The sequence below is a fragment of the Dermacentor variabilis genome, chromosome 2, assembly GCF_050947875.1.
Source record: "Dermacentor variabilis isolate Ectoservices chromosome 2, ASM5094787v1, whole genome shotgun sequence".
NCBI classification, from domain to species: domain Eukaryota; kingdom Metazoa; phylum Arthropoda; class Arachnida; order Ixodida; family Ixodidae; genus Dermacentor; species Dermacentor variabilis.
The window spans coordinates 236,827,245-236,848,652 of record NC_134569.1 but is presented as its reverse complement, the minus strand read 5'-3'; the positions used below and the strand labels follow the sequence as shown (position 1 = coordinate 236,848,652).

General features: G+C 43.6%; 1 protein-coding gene across 4 annotated transcripts in view; it reads left to right on the top strand.

Moving 5' to 3' along the window:
• The window catches only part of LOC142573162 (glycoprotein-N-acetylgalactosamine 3-beta-galactosyltransferase 1-like), a 208,954-nt gene that overhangs the window by 39,781 nt on the left and 147,765 nt on the right, over positions 1-21,408 (top strand). The window contains exon 1 of one of the 4 annotated variants that reach the window (XM_075682723.1): positions 710-1,027. The exons of 1 other annotated variant lie outside the window; for it this stretch is intronic. Coding sequence is in view for 1 of the 3 variants with exons in the window: in XM_075682721.1 (XP_075538836.1) it covers positions 18,873-18,941 (69 nt within the window). In the remaining 2 variants the exon portion in view is untranslated. Of the gene's footprint in view, positions 1-709; positions 1,028-18,872; positions 18,942-21,408 lie in introns of those variants that run through there. 2 more of the 4 variants (XM_075682730.1, XM_075682721.1) reach the window with 2 other exon arrangements.

The following is a 21,408-nucleotide window of genomic DNA, read 5'->3' as shown; positions in this document are numbered from 1 at the left end:
GTCAGCCATTTCATTCATGACTAATCCTTTATGTCCAGGCACCCAAAGCAATCTAACTAAATTTATGTGGGCAGGCACTAGAAAATGAAATGTACGTAAAAGGTTAGTGACACCATTTGCTGTGAGCGAGGAACATAAGGATAAAGAATCTGTTATAATTACTACCGCCGATGTTGACAGATTTAGTTTGCGTAAGGCTAGGACTACAGCCAGAAATTCAGCCAAAAATACGGAATTAAGTCCGGAATCCTGATTGCAAATGACCAGTTTAGAGAGGGAGAGAAAATGCCAATTCCAGATTTTTCTTCACACTGTGAGGCGTCTGTCGCAATGACCGTACTTATAGCTAAACTCAATAAATGATCCTGTAATAAGCCGTTTAATATATTATAAGGGAGATGTTTTGCATTATTTGGGTAGATGTCATCAAATGGCCACATTCACTTTGGCAGCAGCAGCGGCGGCGTACAGACGCGTCATAACCAACTCGATCTACCTTTCGCAGGAGCAGGACAAGCGCGCTGCCAGCATATTGTAAGGGCTCCGGAACATATCTGCCTTCGTGCATTGCCAATCCTGAAGAAAGGCCAGTACTTCAAGTGCAACAGGACTCACGCCTGCTGCCATCTGTTTTCGCTGACCGGAGACTACTCCTGGGCTTATCGGCCTCATCGAGGGGGCGGCATTCCTGTGTGCCGCATTCACTTTGGCAGCAGCAGCGGCGGCGTACAGACGCGTCATAACCAACTCGATCTACCTTTCGCAGGAGCAGGACAAGCGCGCTGCCAGCATATTGTAAGGGCTCCGGAACATATCTGCCTTCGTGCATTGCCAATCCTGAAGAAAGGCCAGTACTTCAAGTGCAACAGGACTCACGCCTGCTGCCATCTGTTTTCGCTGACCGGAGACTGCTCCTGTGCTTATCGGCTTCATCGAGGGGGCGGCATTCCTGTGTGCCACATTCACTTTGGCAGCAGCAGCGGCGGCGTACAGACGCGTCATAACCAACTCGATCTACCTTTTGCAGGTTGGTGGTAATTCCGTTCCTATTTGTGGAAATATTACGCCGCGCCGTCGCTGTTGCTGCAACGAGTGTATTGCTTATTGCCTGCTTGTCGCCAAATTTGTGTTTGCCGGGACATTCGCGGTGCCCTGGTGTTCTCTGTTCTTTGAATTATGGCAAACTCGGGTACTCTTGGGAACGTTCTCACGGCTTTTGGTGAAAAGCAACCGAATAGCTTAAAAGAGGTTGTGAAAGTCTTAGGCGAGGTACTAGGGAAGCTTGACAAGTTCGCAACTGACGTGACGAACGAAATTGCAGCCGTGCGAACATCAAACACTGATATCCATTCTGAACTAGAGGGAATACGAGAGGCTATGGGTTTCATGAATGAGAATTTTGAGCAGTTCAAGAAGGATGTCGTTGAGCTCCGTCGCGAGGTGACTGAAGTCAAAACGCAGAATTCTCAATGCCAGTATGAAATTAAGCAAATGCAGAAGGCACTATTGGAAGCTAAGAAAGAAATTATCGAGCTCAAGCAATACAGCAGGAGTCAGAACGTAGAAATAAAAGGCATACCAGTGGTGCCTGATGAGAATCTGCGCAAGTCAGTGGAAAAGATTGCAACATCTGTGGGTGTCGATGTCTCCGATGACGACATTGACGTTGTGCACCGCGTCCGTTCAAAGGACAAGGATGGACCTAATGTTGTGTTGCGCTTTTCCACTCGTGCTGTGCGAGATAAGTTCTTCTCTGCAGCTAGAAAGGCAAGGCTTACCACAAGAATTCTTGGCTTCGAAGAATGCAATCCGGTTTATGTTAATGAGCATCTCTGTATTGAGAACAAAGTACTATTGAGCAAAGCACGTCAACTGCGCCTAGAGAAAAAAATGGAAGTTTGCCTGGGTTTCGCAAGGAAAGATCTTCATGAGGAAGACAGAAACCTCAACTGTATTGAGAATTGAAAGTGATAGCGACCTGGCTCACATTGTATAGTTTCTTTTTTTTTCCTATCCATATCTTCTCGTTGTCTTTCTGTTTCATCATGACATTTAGTTGGGATCAAGTTGATCAATTAATAAAACACCAAGATGTGTTCTCAGTTTTTCATTGCAATGTGCGCAGTATCCAAAAAAATCTGAACTTACTGAGTGCCTACTTATCAAAGCACACATTTCTTTTTGACTTGATCGCTATTACGGAAACCTGGCTCAAAGATAAAGAATCACCATTTATACCAGGCTACAAACTTTCCTCTCTGCCAAGAGTTTCAAGGGCACGAGGAGGTGGTGTTGCCTTCTTTATAAAAGAAAGTATTGATTTTGAAGTCCTTCCTGCCCTTACTATCAGTGACCCTACAATTGAGGCACTTTTTATCAAAATTGAGTGTGGTATAACGGTCGGTGTGGTATACCGGCCTCCCAGTTCTGCTGTTTCAGTTTTTATTGAGAAACTTGAATCAATTATAGAAATCTTAACCTCTAAAAAAAGTAACCGTGTTGTAATTGTAGGAGACTTTAATATAGATGTTTCTGGAGAAACTAACAATTACACCTTACTTCTACAGTCATATAACATATGCAATCTTATAACAGAGCCAACGCGTATCACAGGTAGTTCAAGCACTTTAATAGATCATGCGCTTACGAACATCCCATGTAACAGATGGGGTGGAACTTACCTAGATCCAATAGCCGATCACATGCCCATATTTTTAGCCGTCAAAATCGAAGGAAAGATATCTGCGAACATATCTGCTGATGAACGGCAGAAAAATATTGACTATCAATTAGTTCGCGAGAACCTGCGGCAAGTAAACTTCTTCGATACCTATGATACCTACATAAGGAACGAATATAGAAGCTTCTTTACAGTTTCCCAGAGTGCAGTCTTGCAGAGCACCACACACAAGTTCTCGGGTCGATATGTTGCACCTACCTATATGCCCATGGATGACTCGCGACATCCTGCGCATACTGAAGGAGAAAGAAAAATGGCACGAGAAGTGGAAACGTGATAAAACCAATAATTATTGTCTAAGCCAGTTTAAGCGCTTCAGGAACCTGTCGGTGTCTCTAATGCGTAAAAGAAAACAAGAATACCACTCTTCTCTTATCATCAATGCTCAGGGCAACTCAGGTAAAATTTGGAATATTGTAACAGGCGCAGTAGGGCTTCGTTCAGAGCAGCGTATGTTGCCTGATGTACTTAACCAGGATACAGTTGATGAATTTAATGAGTATTTTGTAAATATAGGACCGCAACTAGCAAACCAACTTCCTCAACTCACCGAATGTACGCAGCCTATCCAATCAGTGGTGAATACTATGGTAATTGAGGATATCACAGTGGATGAAATAATAGCAGTTGTTAATGGGCTAAGAACTAAGGCAGCTGGGCTGGACCAAATACCTGTTAAGCTAATTAAGGACAACATTGACATATTAGCGGGTCCCCTCCTTCGCCTATTTAATCATTCCCTTGATTCCGAAACATATCCCTCAGAATTAAAAATAGCAAAAGTAATTCCGATTTATAAGGACGGAGATCGCTCTAGTCCATCAAGTTATCGGCCGATTTCTATTACTAGCGTGATCAACACAGTATTTGAAAAGATACTCTCTGTGCACATAAACAAATTCATATCCAAATACAATATACTGAGCCCCCACCAACACGGCTTCAGACCTCAGAAATCAACTTCCACTGCAGTTTTCACCCTAACGCACCTACTTAATACGGCTCTTCAGCAGAATAAAATTGCGGTCGTTGTCTATCTAGACATAAAAAAGGCCTTCGATACAGTTGACCATCAGATATTACTGAACAAGATTAACAATCTAGGGTTTAGGGGCAAAATCCTGAACCTGCTTCGAAGCTACCTTAGTAACCGCAAACAGCAAGTAATACTTAAAAATTATACGTCTACTTTACAAACTGTACTAACTGGTGTGCCACAGGGTTCCGTTCTTGGGCCCATGCTTTTCTCACTTTACATTAATGATTTCCCTGCAACGCTTAGGCATTCACAGGCTTTGATGTATGCTGACGACACCGCTCTTCTATTTACTGGAGACAGTCTGCCCGATATACAGGATAAAATAAATGCAGAATTAGATAATGTTTTTAAGTGGTTCACGTCTAATGAACTGACCCTTAATCTTACTAAGACTAAGTATACAGTTTTTCATTCCAGGAAGAAAAAGCTCAATACTGAAATACTGGACATATCATTACGTGGCATTAAACTACAACAAGTTGTCTCCTACAAATATTTAGGTATTTTCTTTGATTCAGACATGCACTGGAAAACTCACATTAGACACCTTTGTTCTAAGCTTGCTTACGGATGTTATATTCTTCTTAAGGCTCGTGAATGTTTCGGATATCCTGTCCTACGCATTCTGTACTTCTCCTTCATTCAGAGCCACATATCGTATTGTATTGACTCATGGGGAAACACCTTTCCAACTTACCTTGAGCCTGTATTCCGTCTGCAAAAACGCGCATTAAGAATTATTACCTCATCTAGGTGTACACAATCCAGTACGTACTTGTATAGCTCATTGCATGTGTTGCCAGTGCAGGCATTGTATGAATTGAAAACTGCTGAGGTAATTCATAGTATTATCGAAAACAATAATCCACTTCCGATTACCTTGTTTAAAATCCCGTTACGAAATACAAGAGCTGCAAGTAATCAGTGCTTTAATTTGCCCTCATGTCAAAATCTGTACGGGAGAAGACTCGTGGAATTTAACGGCGTACTTATTTGGAATTCTTTGCCAATACATATAAAAGAAGCCCGTAACTTTAGGTCTGCTGTGAGAAAATACTTTTTTGAAAAATACAGTCGATAAAAAGAAACTACTTTAATTTAGATTCCTAAGTTGTACATGTCAATTGCTCAAGTTGTGAATGTCAATGTCATTGTTAAGTATTATGTCCGTTTTGTTGCTCGCGCGCGTTGAGGATAAAAGAACGCTGAGTTATATTTACTTTCGTGTCTGAGTTATCTATCTTTTGTGTGCTCGCCTGTTGCGTTTTATAGCCTAAGTTCACTACGGACCCGGGACTAGCCAATGGCTATGGGTCCAGTAAGGCTTTTGTATTTTGTAAAATATGATGTAAATAAAGAATGAATGAATGAATAAAAAAAATATATAATTTCTAGGTTCTCTCGCACATCACAAATAGGCGGTACCTCCCAGAGACGTACATTTAAGGGATTTATCAATGTTTGTACGAAGACGACCTGTGGTGTATGAAAACGATGCCAGTGTACTCCGAAGAAAAGTGCAGGCTGAGAAATGAATAAGTATTTCAATCTTCTAATAGGGGATTCATACAATTTCAAGACTGTTTGCACCGTCAGTAACCGAAATCTACACAATATTGAAGGCAACCTGACTTCTTGGTGTAATATGTTATTGGCAACATATTTCGGTAATCCGCAACACAGTCGTATGGCTTCCCGCTCAAGTAGAACAAGGGGACGTAATTTATAAGCTGGGGCACCAGAAAATAAAACACATCCAAATTCTAAAATGGGCCGCACATACATCTTGTATATCATTAAAAGTGGATCTCTCCGCATTCCGGACCGACTATTGCACAGCTTACGTAGCATACCAACTGCTCGTACTCCTTTTTTAACGATATGGTCAATATGGCCGAGGCAGTTGAGGGAACCGTCATATACTACACCTAAGTATTTCACCGACTCCACTTGAGGTATAGTCTCGAGGCGATAGGATATCGATATATTAACGGGATTGTTAAGAGGGAAAACCAATATCGAGGATTTTCTAACGTTAAGTGAAAGGCGAATTTTGTTTAACCAGGTTTCTATGGCGTTGAGGTAGTTTTGCAGTCGATAATATAGAGAGTGAATATCACTGTCTGATGCGAAGAAAGCAATGTCATCTGCGTATACGTATGTTTGTACATCTTGATGAAGAGGAATGGAACACATCAGAATATTAAATAGTAATGGTGAAGTGACAGCTCCTTGAGGAACACCTCGTGATTGATTATATATACTCGAGGAAACGCCTCTCAGACTGCAGTAAAATGTTATATATATATATATATTATATTACTATATATCTTATTATTATATTATTATTATAATAATAATATTAATAATAATAATAATAATAATAATATTAATTATAATTATTTATTAATAATAATAATAATAATAATATATAATTATATTATATATATATATTATATTTATTATATTATATTATATATTATTATTATTATTATATTATTATATTACCCCTTCATCTTCTTCATCTGTATATATTCATCATCATGGTCAGCGTCATCTTCAGCGCGCGAGCTGCGAAATAAACCGTTGAGGCTTAACAGCTGTCTCGCAATACATACATACATACATACATACATACATACATACATACATACATACATACATACATACATACATACATACATACATACATACATACATACATACATACATACATACATACATCTTTAAGCTCGCCCATCCCGGCTTTACCTCCACCACGTGACCAGCTTCCCACATATACACTTTCTTCCTCTTTGATACTTCTAATGCTAAAGCATTAAGAAACAACTTTGTACGCCAATCAGAGACACGGATAAAGCAGACAACACAACTGAACACGAGGGGGCGCTCACAGCTTTGTACGAGGTGTAAGTACTAGGGTTTCATTTCCTTTCGGTTCTTAATGGCTATTCATCGCCGACGCCCTTGTCGCGCGCACGGCCGCTTCGGGGGTTCCCACCGAGAGTGCGTTGCCGAACTACGCTGTCCGCTTTCGCCACCGCACGTCTTGGTGGGCGGCAACGTGGTTCCCGTAAAGCGCGACGTTAGGGACGAAAATTAGGGATTGCTGGCCAGAATAGACAGCGCCAAAAATGTTCGGGTGAGGTGTGTGCGATGTAATCTTCAGATTGTAATCACTGATAATTATGTCGTAAATTCGGGGCTTCGACGCAGGTTGCGTTGCTTGCTGCTCTTTAACGCCGAGTGCCCCGCCGCAAGAGAACGACGACTGCGCAGCTCCCCTTGACTGTTTCGCTGTAAACATTATGAAATATCAATGCAACCCTGCATCGTGCAGTAAGTCCAGCAAGGCTCGGTAATGACAGTCATGGCATTTGGATTCCACTCGGCCAAGTCAGCGTGCCGGTCATTGCGAAGGCCAGACTATCTGGGCAGGGCTCCCGAAGGTGTGGTGTGCATGCCCGCGGCATGTGGATATGCACATTGGTGCCTTGTGCCAGGCTCCTACAGTTGGGCTATTTCCTCGCGCCCTGTCGTTGTCGGATATCATCATCATCAGCCTGGTTATGCCCACTGCAGGGCAAAGGCCTCTCCCATACCTCTCCAACTAATTGTGGCCATGTTGTCCCTGCAAACTTCTTAATCTCATCCGCCCACCTAACTTTCTGCCGTCCCCTGCTACGCTTCCCTTCCCTTGCAATCCAGTTCGTAACCCTTAATGACCATCGGTTATCTTCTCGCGTCATTACATGTCCTGCCCATGCCCATTTATTTTTCTTGATTCAACTAAGATGTCATTAACTCGCGTGTGTTCCCTCACCCAATCTGCTCTTATCCCTTAACGTTACGCCTATAATTCTTTCCATAGCTCGTTGCGTCGTCCTCAATTTAAGTAGAACCCTTTTCGTAAGCTTCCAGGTTTCTGCCCCGCACGTGATCGAGTACTGCAGAGTAACGGATATAACGTGTCCTAACGTACTTGTCTTTATTTCTTTGCGCTGTAGTATTTTTATTGTGAATAAACTTGGGGAAGCACTCACACAAGTGCTGACTTACGTCCGGGTATTTACTGAGCCGAGCACGGTACAAATAGGAATAAACAGAACCCACCTAACTAACTTTGAGAGCACAAGACGTATGCGTGATGTAATAGGTATGAAAATAACGTACCACCAACTGCACACGCTTAAAAAAAAAGAAATGTTGGTTCAGTCCTACTACAGGATGAAATACGATATGCAAGTGTCCGTAAGGAGAATTTCTCACAGAGCTAACATTCTCTTACCAAGATGGCTGCGTTCCTCTTAGTAGCGCCATGAAAGCTGAGACGCACGTTCTGAAACCTTGGGCGGTGCGAGGAACGGACGGTGCCAGGAATATTTGGTATCAATGACTCGCATACAGATACTTTAATTACGATTTTAGTCTGAGGTCCGCCATCTTGGTGTCGTCGAAGAATGTGTGTGAAGAAGCGCACTTGCAGGTTTTGCATGTAGCGCAAAACCTGCAAACTGCAAACCTGCAAACCTGCAAAAGTTTGATGTGGAATCATCTATATTCTAATTTTAAATGAAGAAAACGTACAAAAGAGTTACACAAGCAGTTTCACCATTTGCATGAGCGTGAAGGTTTATATGTGGGTCAGTGGATAGGTGACATTCAGAAAGTGGAAGCCGTACTGCAGGCAGTGGGCGCAGAAAAGGTTCGGCCAAGCCCGTTACATTCCCATAGGGCTAATGGGGCCGATTTTCGCAGGCGACGCTAGCGCCGCCTGAATTCTAACGGTAGTTGCACTGATACCATAAAAATGTTTACTTACTAATAATAGATAATGTTTTGAATATTATTCCCTTACAATCTAAATTTAAAAATGACAGGCGACGTCTGAATAATTTTTAGTTGCTTAGAAAGTTACATGCGTATCGAAAGCGCAATGACGCTTGTGAGGAATACCGCACAGCAGACGACCGATACCAGCGTCGTCTGCTTCTGCTTTTGCGCTGCCCGCTTGCTTTGGCCAGGTATATCCCACTATATATATTCTTATTTACCTTTTATATATACTCACTTATATATATTCCTACGTACCTTTGAAGGTTGGTACTGCTTCATAGGCCGAGAGAAATCACGACGCTAATCACACTAACTTGCTCCCAATAAACAGCTTTATTATAACATCATCGATGTTTACATGAAATAAGAATCACATGAATAGCGTTTCAAAGATATACTAGTGCGTAACATGCATAGTTGTTTATATGCAGAAAGATACTACGTACAGTCTCGCCACGCATTTCTGGTGAACGCAAGCTGTCCGCCTTTGAATGAAGAAACACATCCGACCACATAATGCCGTCGCACGCTGGTATATTGCTAAAGTTCCTCCACTTTTGTAGCTGAAGATGCCACGTCACTTCGTTCGCAATATTCATAAACTGCAACTTGATTTGAGCCAGTGCTTCCTGTTTGAGCGAAAACATGTAGCTTTCACAAGGGCGAATTCTGTCGCGACTGTTCGACTTCTGGTCCAGAATGCCTGCTCTCTCGCAGTTAACCATTTGAGAAGTCACGTTATAAAAATTTTCAGCATTTAAGCTGAATTTGCTTCGAAAGATTTATAATTTCAGATAGAAATATTTTTGTACGTGCTGGTTTGACGAGTTGCAAATAAATTTTACATAAAAAAGGCTTAGCTGGCGTTTCGATTACCGCTACCGGCGGTGCGCTGTCGTCGTTTCGATGGTGACGCCACCCCAAGGCTTGGACGCGAAACACGCCACATGCCACAGGCTTGGTTCGGCAGCGTGTTACACTCCTGTAACACGTTAAGGCGAAAGCATGCTGCCCACGTGGTAATGCATTAAGCTATACGATCGGAGGGGTGAGACTTCTTGCGAGGCTTAATGAAACGCAGTGTGAACTAAACGTATGGCACCGTAGGTCGATCTCTTCAACGTCATATGCGAGCACCTAATGCACTACTGAAAGGTTCTTTCGTTATTTCTTTCGTTACATGTCTCTTTCTATCCGTCGTACTTTCTTTCTTTCGCTTCGGCGCGCGCCGACAAGCGAACGCTTCGCTTCGCGTTGGTCGGAGGAAGAGGGCGCGCAACCACTGGACAGAAGCTCTGACGCGCGCCGAAGCTCGCTCCTCGGCTGCGGCGCACTGTTGCTGGACTATTTTGTCTTGATCCGTCAAAGTCCGGCCTAAAAGAGCCTGCTGTAAACTAAGCTTGAAGCAATAAGTTAGTGATCTGTTTGCGCTTTTAGGTATAAAAAAGACGTTTGACTAACGAATATACACCTGCCGCAACAGTTTGTTTTTATTTTTTTAGGTAACAATAGTGCACAAAATATCGACATCATCGCACGAACGTCGTCTGTCTGCAAGATCGCTTTGCAAACACCTGCACGACGATGCCATATCATACCAAAACTGTCGTACCATTTCATTTTTTGGTAGCTCATTGCACAGCCATCTATGTAAGAATTAGGCGTGTAAAGTATCACTGAAAAAATCTGTGTTGAAAATATTGTCACGTCGTAGTGACGGTGAAAAATAGTGCAGACTCAATCGCAACGATAGCGGCGAGCAATGTCGGCAATCGTCGAAAATCTCGTCTGCTGCTCAAGCGCGTCGGATTGCGTGTACCAGTCGTCGAAAGTTACAGCGTGTTCGCTGGTGCCCGCGCGCCTTCCGGAAACTACTACACAATTCGTATCGCGTATGCAATCAGATCAACAAGGTTCGTCGACAATAGACAGTACCATCGATAACATTCGCGAAACTTCCGTTACGTTCAGGCGCATCCTGCACCGAGCGATAACGTTTAACATGTTTTAGCCGGTGAAATACGGTCACCGGATACAGATAAAGCCTCCGTGTCAATATAATTGATTGTTGGTGCATGAAGTAAACGTGAAAAAGTAGGTTTTGCAGCAAAAAAGAATTGAAACACCTGTAGCACTCACAAAAAAAAATCTGGTATAGCTAAAATTTATGTAATTCGTAGCTAGCTTACTCCCCCCACCCCTCCCCCGCTATTCTTGATTCTGTAAAATTTAGCCCGTGGAGCACTTTTATTATTCTAGGTTGTTTTGATGCATCAACACCGCATCCGGTGGCCTTCACATTGAGTGTATTGCTAGAAAACATTTTCACAGTGTAAGGGCCATGTTCTATTGTAACTGGTTTCCACAGGTCAAGTTTGTCTTTCTGTACATTAATGAAATGACATACCGTCAGATAATAAAAGCTTGAGAATTGGGAAGGTTTTAATAGGGGTCTTTCGTTGCCTTTTGCCAAGTCGTACTATTGAAGCGCTTATTCGAATGTATGGAAGCAGCTCATTTGCATAATATAAGAAATATGTAAACAGGTTATTTTCACAATTCATGCACTTCGTCACCACACAAAAAATGGGAATTTGTTTTCAGCCTGCTATGATGTGTTTACTGAGAAAAATATATTCAATTTGTTCTGAGAGGCACGCAATAATTGCTGTGGCATATTATTTTATTGCACAACACTGGATACAATAGCAAGCCATTATTAAAACTCAGAAAAAATTAATAGCACAATGCATATGATCAGGCACATAGCATATTATTATTGCACTTTCTTAATTCATGCCCTTTTTTAATTGCACAGAAGCTAATGCACTGAAGTAGTATACTAGTACATACTTAAAAAGTACGATTTTATACTCCGATAATAAACAATCTTTCAAATGCTTATTGTAGTGCCCAGGAACAGCTAGACAGCCTTTGTACTGGTGCACTTAACGAGCAATATGTGAGACAAAATGTACAGAAAACATGAATGTGGTAGGCAAAAAAAATGCATGATAGAAAAACAAATAGGGAGAAAAAGGAAACGAGGAAGAGTAAAAGGGAGCTAATCCTACGTGATTATCTACAGATACACAAAACATAAGAAATGAACTCTGTAGTATGTTTTGGAGTCGAATGTTATATAGCACAATCTTGCAACACGGCCAGGCAATGAATGTGGAATGCTACCTGGTATACTGTTGCGGCACGAACAAATGCATATGATCAAGAAGCTTTAGGGAATGTATAATGTCACGAACCACCTTATACAGGAACAAAAGGTGTGATTAAGTCTTGAACCTAGACGTGCGAGTTGAAGTATATTTGAGAAGGCTCAACTGGGCTCGCCAGAATGGCAAAAGTGGTGCTTTAAGATAGATATTAATTTATTCTGGATGGTTTCAATGAGGTGCGAATTAGATTTGCTCGTTGCACACCCTCCTACAGAGGCGTACTCTAGTAGTTGGAGGCACACAGCAGAATTTCAGAAACACAACAGGCGAGTGCAAATCATGCAATATACGGCATGCAATTCCAAGCGCGTGAATTGCATGTTGTGTTAGTATCTATGTGAAGAGAAGCTTAACGTTTTGTCGAAGTACACACCAAGATCTTTGATTTCATCGATCCTAAGGAGTCAAGCATCACGTAGGAGGTATCAAAATTTCACATGGTGCGTTTTCTGCATATAACTTAATGCCATAGTATTGGAAGCATTTAACAGTACTTATTGTTTCTGCACCAGTTTGAGAGTGAAAAAATGTCTTTTTGGAAGTCGATGCAGTGGTGAACACTGTTGACAGTTTCAAATAGTTTTAAGTCGTCGGCACACAAAGTCATGCTGTTCATTTATTAAAATGCTCTTAGCACTAACAGAAAGCAAGGAATCCAATATCGATTCAAACACTTTTAACGCACTGCAGAGGATATATATAGGCCGGCAGTTAGTAACTGCACATCTAGCACCTGATTTGTGCATGGGCGATGTCCATGCTACCTTCCGAGTGCTAGAAAACGTACTAGACTTTAGGGCACTATTGAAGATGTTTGCGAGAACAGGGAACAAGTATGCTTCCATACGTCTTAACCATTTCAGACGCCACTTTATCCCGTTGATTGAAAAGCTGCTTTCACCACATCTCTTGCATCTTCAGAATCATAGAAAGTGTACAGCTGGAGAAAAGATTAAGAATTTTCAATTGTTTAGCGAGTTTTGTCAAGTTTACAAAATTTCGAATCCATGCGAAAGCTCATTACAGGAACACAAAATATGAGAACATGTACTATTTCGTGTTTTGAAAAGCTTGAAAAGCACTTATCCAGCCAATTGAAAATTATACCTGGTGCACGACATTGTAAAAAACAACGAAAGAAGTGAACCCACTACATACAACATACGTGTGGTATCCTGTGTTAGCTTCTGGTTTCGGTTTTGGGTCGTTTACGTCAGGGCGCCACTCAGCGTTAAACGCTGCAAGTTGTCTCTTGCTTCCCCTCGGAGAAATAAAGCAGATTCTTTGTCTGGTCCCCTACTGAAGCAGTCCGGCTCTTGCGGCGCTGCGCGCCCCGGCCGTTTAGGCCTCATGCCGCAAACCTTTCGTCCGGCCGCCCCGTCGAAGCTACAACAATACTGACACAGAGTAACAACACCCAGACGTCTACCTTCCACTCATTTTGTTAAAACATTCTGCACGTTATTCAAAATTTCAGCACAGTTCCAATAATAAGTGTTTCAACATGTATGAAACACATTTTAAATACCATTAGTTTCATCAGTGCTTTTGCTATTGATGCACGCTCCTGCTTTGCCCAATTGTGTAGACAGCGTCTCAAAGGGTTAAGCTCTGTGGAGGAAATACCATCAACACCACAAGAAAGGGAATGTTTAAGGCAAAGTTTCAGGCACTTCATATACTTGGAAACAAGGTTTTCGTTGACTGTTAGCATGCACTGTGCCAGACTGAGAAGGAAGGTTACTTGAAGCATATTTCACACGATATAGCAAACAGAAATGTTCTGCAAAGGCATCAGCAGTGTTCGAGACAACACCACTACTTTCATGAAGAAGACGTACATCTTTGGCACTCGCTTTAAAAGAGAGAGCCCACAAAGCTCCAGAAATATTTTGAATTATGTGTCACGCTGGCTTCAACACAATCAATGTGGTCAAAGTGATGATTCTAATAATAATAATAATAATAATAATAATAATAATAATAATAATAATAATAATAATAATAATAATAATAATCTTAGTGGTAACTTGGCACGCTAGACTAAAAAGAAGGCTGATGCCTGTATGTTAGAGCATCTGATAACCAGCCATCTAGAGCAGGAATTTGCAGGATGCAGAAGACACTTCCTTTCCCTCCACGTGCACACACACTTGCTCAATAACACAGCACGGCACACACGCACACATTCGACAGGTGCACAACACACAGGAGTGCCAATTCAGTCTGGTTCCAAGGAAGGAGAATCCAAATCGCCAGGGGGGTGGAGAGAAAGCTCTGCATGCCAGATATAATCATGGAGTTGTGGTGTCGGGCCATAGAGGCACGATGAGGGCTCAGGCTATGCTGACCACTTGTTCAGACGAACTGAAGAAATATTAGTGCTGTCCAGAGAGTCGTCAAACACCCTGCAGTATAGACTAGTGCAATGTTGCGCTGGTATTGCAGGGTGTGCTACTTGAGGGGATTGAGGCAATCCTCGAAGGCTGGCATGAGCTTGTGACAACCGAAAAGACGGGAGTAAAGGTTGCGTATTGTCCGGCGCTGAACAAGCTTAAGTTTGTTAGCTCCGCGTGTTTGGTACGGGAACTATACTGATGAGCAGTACTCAAGTCGTGACAGAATGATAGAAGTGTAGAGTGCTCGCAAAACCTTAGGTCATCAGGGAAGGGAGACACGGGACACAAACCCAAGGTTGGGCCGGTGCTTACATACAGTGCTAGTGACATATGCGGAAAAGTTGAGAGAAGAGCTAAATGTTACATCCAGAATGGGAAGGGCCCAAACAGTCTTTATAGAGGTGCCTCCAAGGAAGAAGGTTGGACGTGCAGCAGTTTCATTGTGACTGATACGCATGGCAGCACCTTTTACGGTGCTACTACAAAGTTTGATATTGTAGGCCCCCCAGTCGTTCACCTTTACAGAATGTATTTATTGTAAGCACATATGCTGTGCATCGGCATATTGTTGTTGCGGAAGTGTTAACTTGTTAATCAAACACATTCTGCACAGATGCATTTGTAACTTGGTTTTGAGTAGATCTTTGTCCTGACTACAATTTATAGTATCGCAGCAAGAAACATTTTAGTAGAGGCTGAAGAGATTCCAGCAGTTTAAGCATACCGACTGCACAAAACACTGATGACACCTTTTCACCTTCCCCCACAATGCACTTACACCATCTACACTTTCCATAAGCAAAAAGTGAGATAAAAAAATCAATTGCAGTTTCATTGACTCAGTACTTGCTGCTTCTGAAGCGGGCATCGAAGCAATCGTGGTATACGCTGCTACATGCATAGGTCTTGCATGATGCAGGTCCTGCTATGCACTGCACACAGGGCACACGTTGCAAACAGATAATTTCTTTTTGCAGTGCTCAACTATAAGGACACACTGACTCAAACATGACTGCGTTGTCACGTATGCTTCAGTGCGTCAGTGTTCTTGATTGCTGCACGAGCGAATTATCCCCAACTAGCCCAAAAGACGGACGCACTTGAAAGAAGTGAGTGAATGAGTACAATGAACTTGTACTGAACTGGATTCACATGCCGAATAGAAGAGCGCAGTGTCAGCTGAAACAGGCGGCACGGCTGATTATGTAAGTACTTCCTATAGTTCGGCTACTAGTGTATTTCGCTTTCGGAAGTTATCTTTACCACTGGAAACAGCGCAGAGCTTGCCCGTGAAACTTGAGTCAACCGACACCACACGAAACACGCCGCGGTTGATCACCCCAAGTTCTACACGGTTCATTCACCACATCACACATCACACGACGTCAGGAGTGCCATATTTTAAATCACTGCAGCACCAAACGGACCTGAAAATTAATTTCCTTCGACAGAGTTTCTCACACCCGCCGTGGTTGCTCAGTGGCTATGGTGTTGGGCTGCTGAGCACGAGGTCGCGGGATCGAATCCCGGCTACGGCGGCCGCATTTCGATGGGGGCGAAATGCGAAAACACCCGTGTGCTTAGATTTAGGTGCACGTTAAAGAACCCCAGGAGGTCAAAATTTCCGGGGTCCTCCACTACGGCGTGCCTCATAATCAGAAAGTGGTTTTGGCACGTAAAACCCCAAATATTATTATTATTATTATTATTATTAGAGTTTCTCAGTTCTCCTTCACTCGCCAGTTACGAACTCGATGGGCGCGCTAGGCCTACGCGTAACGTTAACAACATCGGCGATAGGCGAGTGCTGATTGTCCAGACTTCGGAGCTTGTAAACATGTCTCCATTCGTTTTGAGCACAACAAAATACACAACAAACAGGCGTTGCGGCAATAGTGATTCGGTTGGCTGTTTTAGCAGACGATCGTACCGAGCCCGGCGGAACCCAGTGGGCAGGTTGGATTAGTCGGCGTCGTTGGAAGTCGCTTCGGATCCACGTCGCACTGCCACAACCCACGGTCGTCGGTCAGTCGATCGTGTCGTTGTCGGCCTACTATTACAACACTGTCTTTCAGGAACACTGTCGCGCGCGTCGTGCGTCCAAAGAACTCGGACGATCGTTGGTGCCGGCGCCTTCGCATGGGCGGCCATTATAGGCATATCAGCCGGAGGCTTCGCAGCCTCCGATTGGTTGACGCCTACGACGCGTCGCAGCCTCTCATTGGTGCACGCCGGCGCAGCTTCGCCTCGCGTCGGCAAACTTCTACCATCGGCAGTAGACGTAATCGCTGCGCGTCATCACGCTTCGCCGTGTTCCCGACCGACGCTTTTGACGCTTTTGGCGCTTCGGCGCGTGCCGAAGCTTTCCGACGCGTGCCAGTGGTTGGGGCATTAGAATACTGAGGTTCACTTGTGCGTGCGCGTAGGTGTATTCATTTGGAAGCGAAGCCTTGTAGTCGCTTTCTTGGCGTTGAACGTCAAAATGCTTTGTCTAAACAGGTGCTTGATATTGAGTATCGAGGCAGTATTGTAAATCAACGAAATTTAATAATAGACGCATTTACGGATTATTAAAAAATACCTTTTTGAAGAATGCTACGGAATGAGCGATGGTGCTTCAATTGACAAATTAGTTTCCATTTTACCGCAGTTAAATAACGATGATTTGGAACAAATTGATGATGATACTGAGATCAAGGAAGTAGCAGCAAGCATTGCTTCTTTGTCTAAAAGCAAGACTCCTGGCTCTGATAATCCGACAGCATAATTTTGTCAGTATTTTTTCTCTATACTTTCTTTTTTTCTAATGAATGCGTAGATAGAAGCGTGCACACTATAATATCTGCCGGCCTAACTCTAAATGGTATATACCGAAGAGAAATGGTGTTGGAAAACTGAAGATTTGAAAGGCATGGACTGATATCCCTCTGCAATTGTTGATTACAATATATCTGCCGACATATTAGTTAATAATATACACACTAGTTGGATATCATGAGACTTGCGATACCAAGTGACAATCTCTACAGACAAACGTTCATATTGCGCGATCGATACTTGAGCATGTAAGAGAAGACTCAAGCGAGGTGGCCGTGAGACAGATTTGGCTAAAGCATTTGATACAGTATACGATCATTTTCTGTTTCAAGTATTGAAGCACGCTAACATAGGCTTCCGGCTTTTAAAAGGTACAAGCATCTGCTCTGCCAAAGGTCTCACAAGGTTGCTTGTTAAAAGTTCCCTCTCGCAGCCAATCTGTCTGCAGTCGCCAATGGGCCAAGGGTTTCCGTTGTCCCTACTGCTGTTTTCCTTACGCTTAGAACCATTATGCTGGCGGATCGTACGACAGCAAAATTTTCATGGCTTCATACTGCCATCAAACGAGGTTCGTGTGCTGGCATATGCCGATGACGTTTCGTGTTTCTGTGGGGATAAAAAGAGCGTGCAGGTTGTCGTTGCCGTTACTCGGGCGCATTCCAAGGTATCCGCGGCCAGCGTTAAATTCTAATGAAAGCTCAGGTTTTTGATTCCGCCAATGGTGCACGACGCCAAATCGTTTTGTATGAATTCAGTGGCAGTAGGACCTGTGGCATCGGGGGGTACCTCTCTCTCGGCAACAAAATAGCAACGCACACTGGTCGGTAGCAGTCGAAGCAACACGTCGCAAAACTAGGCATTGGTGACGTATGTCCATATTTAGTCGTGCTGAAGCTTGTAATATATTTTTCTGTGGCCCGCCTCATGTATGGCCTTCAGGTATTGCGTCGCTCACGCCTGCAGTTTCAAGAGATCCATGGAGATTTTGCTACGTTTATTCGGAGGTCCCGATATGAATATATGAGGCAGGACAACCTTTTCATTCAGCTTCAACGTGGTTACCTGGGACTTGCTCACGTCTTTGTTAGGTAACTTGTTTCTCGCTTGTATTTCTTTCATGAAGTCCAAAACTCGTGTTTGCGCGAAATGTTGCAACTTCGTTTTGTTACGCACTTTTAAAAAATTGTGCTGTTTCAAAGTCCCATAAAGCTGCCAGCATAACATTGTTTTTTTTTTTTTCAAGTGGTTCAAGCAGCCTATTTTTTGAACGTGTGGTTTAGTCTAGAATTTATTTTCAGTACTTCCCGGAAAATAACCTCTTATCCATCAGTGTAAGTGCTTTTTCTGATATCCCTCTATCGTTGACATTATGTTCAATGTTTGTATCCGGATCTGACGAATCTGACGGATATTCTTCCTGCTGGGACAAAAAGGTTCGTCTTTAAACTACGTACAGCAACACTTCCAGTTCAAGTGCGGTTACAAGCAAAAAAAAGAAAAAAAATGTTTTTTCTGTGGTCGACAAATTGCCGCCTGTCTCCTTTTCCAGAAACAATTTATCGGTGTTTTGTAGATTGTCGGGACGCTCTGATTACGTCACAACTACACTTACACTACTCTCGTGCCAACACCAACTATAGTTATTTCATACGGCCGCTACAGGTACATGATCATTTTGATTATCATACGATACAGTATATGTATCGACACCGCGGGATCGGCGAAAAAACGTGTCCGCGTGTTCTTGATGATGATGATTATTATTTCCATACAGTGGTACCTGCCCACAAGAGGGGATTGGTGAAGAAATGGGAGGTGCATACATGGCGTGGGTTGTTGCACATACCCACTGCGGGGGATCGGCCAAGAAGCGGCAGGTATATTTAGAATACATAATAATAAATGGAGAGATACAACGCAGTGTAATACTTTGTCACGCATGCGTGGCACCAGTCACGCTGGAGCACGTGCGCTTGCCGGTTTCCCTTGCGCCAAACACGAAGGAACGTGGTGGGGGTATTTGTCTAGCATTTGGATGGAACCGCTTCACACGGGTTCCAACAATTGCTTTTCGTCTGCGTAATTTTTCGCTTTTGCTTTTTCGTGTTTCCTTTACCGCGGAAATGGGTAGCGTCCCGGGAAAGCGAGCTTCAGCGTCACGCTTAAAGCACACTTCAAATCGTTCTCGTGGCATGCTAAGAGATACGGAGATGAAGTCGGTCTCGATATGTTCGGTGAACTGGACACGGTATTTGCAAAAAAGAAAAGAATGTTAATGTCGAGAGGCGTTCGACATTCGTGTTACCAAAGGCAGGCGTGCGCACACGGATGAAACGAAAAGGGCGACGTGCCGCGGCCGTGATCAGCTGCTCAAACTCGGACTTTCACACGTGTGGCCAAGGAGAGCGCGGCCTTTGAGCGTCGCAGCCATCCTCAGGCTGACATCGACGAGAGCGTTTCGCAGTCTTAGATGTTAGTCAACTAAATCGCGTCGTCGCGGTCAACTTGACGCCGCCATCGCCTTAGTCATCATTGTCATAGCGTCGACGTTGCTGCGGGCCCCCTCGTGTAGTCACAAATTATAATCAATAATATAAATTCGATATAGTCACAAGAGCCGACAATGAACTTGTCAAATGGCCAAGAATGGGAATATAGTTAGCTTGTAAGTGTAATGACGACAGAAATAACGAAAGAGAAGCAACATGCTTGTTGGAAAGGGAAAATCAAACTGAAGAGCTGGTGGAACAGGCAGATACGGGAAGCGGTCGATGGATGAAAAAAAGCATCACGAGATCATAGGCAGGCAAAAAAAAAAAAAAACGCAGTTGCCGCAGGTTGAACGAGATAGAAAATAGGAAGTATACCGCGAGAAAATGATATATAGTTTGAATGCTGCTTAAAGCAAAGGCAAAAGGAACTTTGGTTGTCGAAATACGTCAGGAAAATAAGGCCGCGCTGTTGCGACGCCGGTTACTCGAACCTCGGCCGGCGTTACTATTCGTTAGCGTGGCGTTGTCGGCAGGCTGCAGGCGTCCGGTAGACCATGGCGACCAGGCAGGGACGAGACGATTTCTAGTGCGAAACATGCACTGTTTATTCAATGATTGGTGAAGGATATAGAAGAAGAAGAGAATGAAAAAAACAAACATTGCGGGGCCGCTTAAGTAGGCCCGCTAAAATCGTAGGCGGGATCTTGCTCACGTCAAGGTCACGTGCACTGAGTATTGTTACGTTTCGCGCCAGGCGTGCCGAAAGGATCGGACAAGTTCCGGGTGAACGACGTTTATTGACCCATGCTTGTGGGTTGAGGCTCGGCAAGAAAGAGAGGGCCGCTAGCAAGGGGCACTCTCCTTTTAACACTTAGTGGCGCATGCGCACTTCGCAGAGTGCTCTTATCAAGATGAGCGGCAGCCGACACAACAAGTATGGTCCGCGATGGGCGGCTGATCCTTTCTCCTAGGCGATGTTGCACGTGCTTGCCTCCTCTGGCGGCAACCCGCGGTTCCTGTTTGGTTCGCAAAAAGGGTCTGCTCTAGAGTCGGACAGTTCGCGGAAAGGGTGCTCCCCTAGAGTCGCACAGTTTGTGAAAAGGGTTCTCCCTTAGAGCCGCACACACCCAAAGGGGCTTGTAATCACTGCGGGGTACCTGCCAGACCGGCAACCACTCGAGAAAACCATAGCAAATTAGGGATCCATCCTCCGTTTCGATGAGGCATGGTCTTTGACCATCTTTTTTGCCCGGGGTGTTACACGGCACTCGTAACAGCGCCTAGGATATTTTGGAACCACATAAACTTATTAGCCAGGAAGTCCGGAACAGTACAACAACATATTCTAGACGAAGATCTAAACGAACTACAAGGGGACAGGGCATTAAATTACATTCGTAAAATAACAGCCGAATCCTCTCACGGCAAAAGAAAGCGCGTGAACGGGAACCAGATGGAAAAGGAGCTGGTGCTGACAAACTTCTACTGGAAGAAAGCCGAAGAGAAAATTTCGAAGCGCACAGCTACCGGGCTTGACGAGGTTCCCGTCAGGCCTATTAATGAGCGAGGACCTAAAAGTAAGGAAGCTGTGTTGAAAGCAGTACAAAAAAGCTTACAAGATAGGCGAATGCCAGACAGCTGGCGACAAAGTAAAATGAATTTATAAGGGTAAGGGGGACAATGGTAGAATTTATTCACATTCACTATTGACCATTGCATCGGTAATATACAGCTTAGCAATGCAGGCGATTAAATTAAACCTGCAAGCATGGGCACAGAATAGTGGCACATTGGAAGAACTTCATAATGGCTTCAGAATCAGTAGGCGTCTGGATGATAACTTATTTGTTCT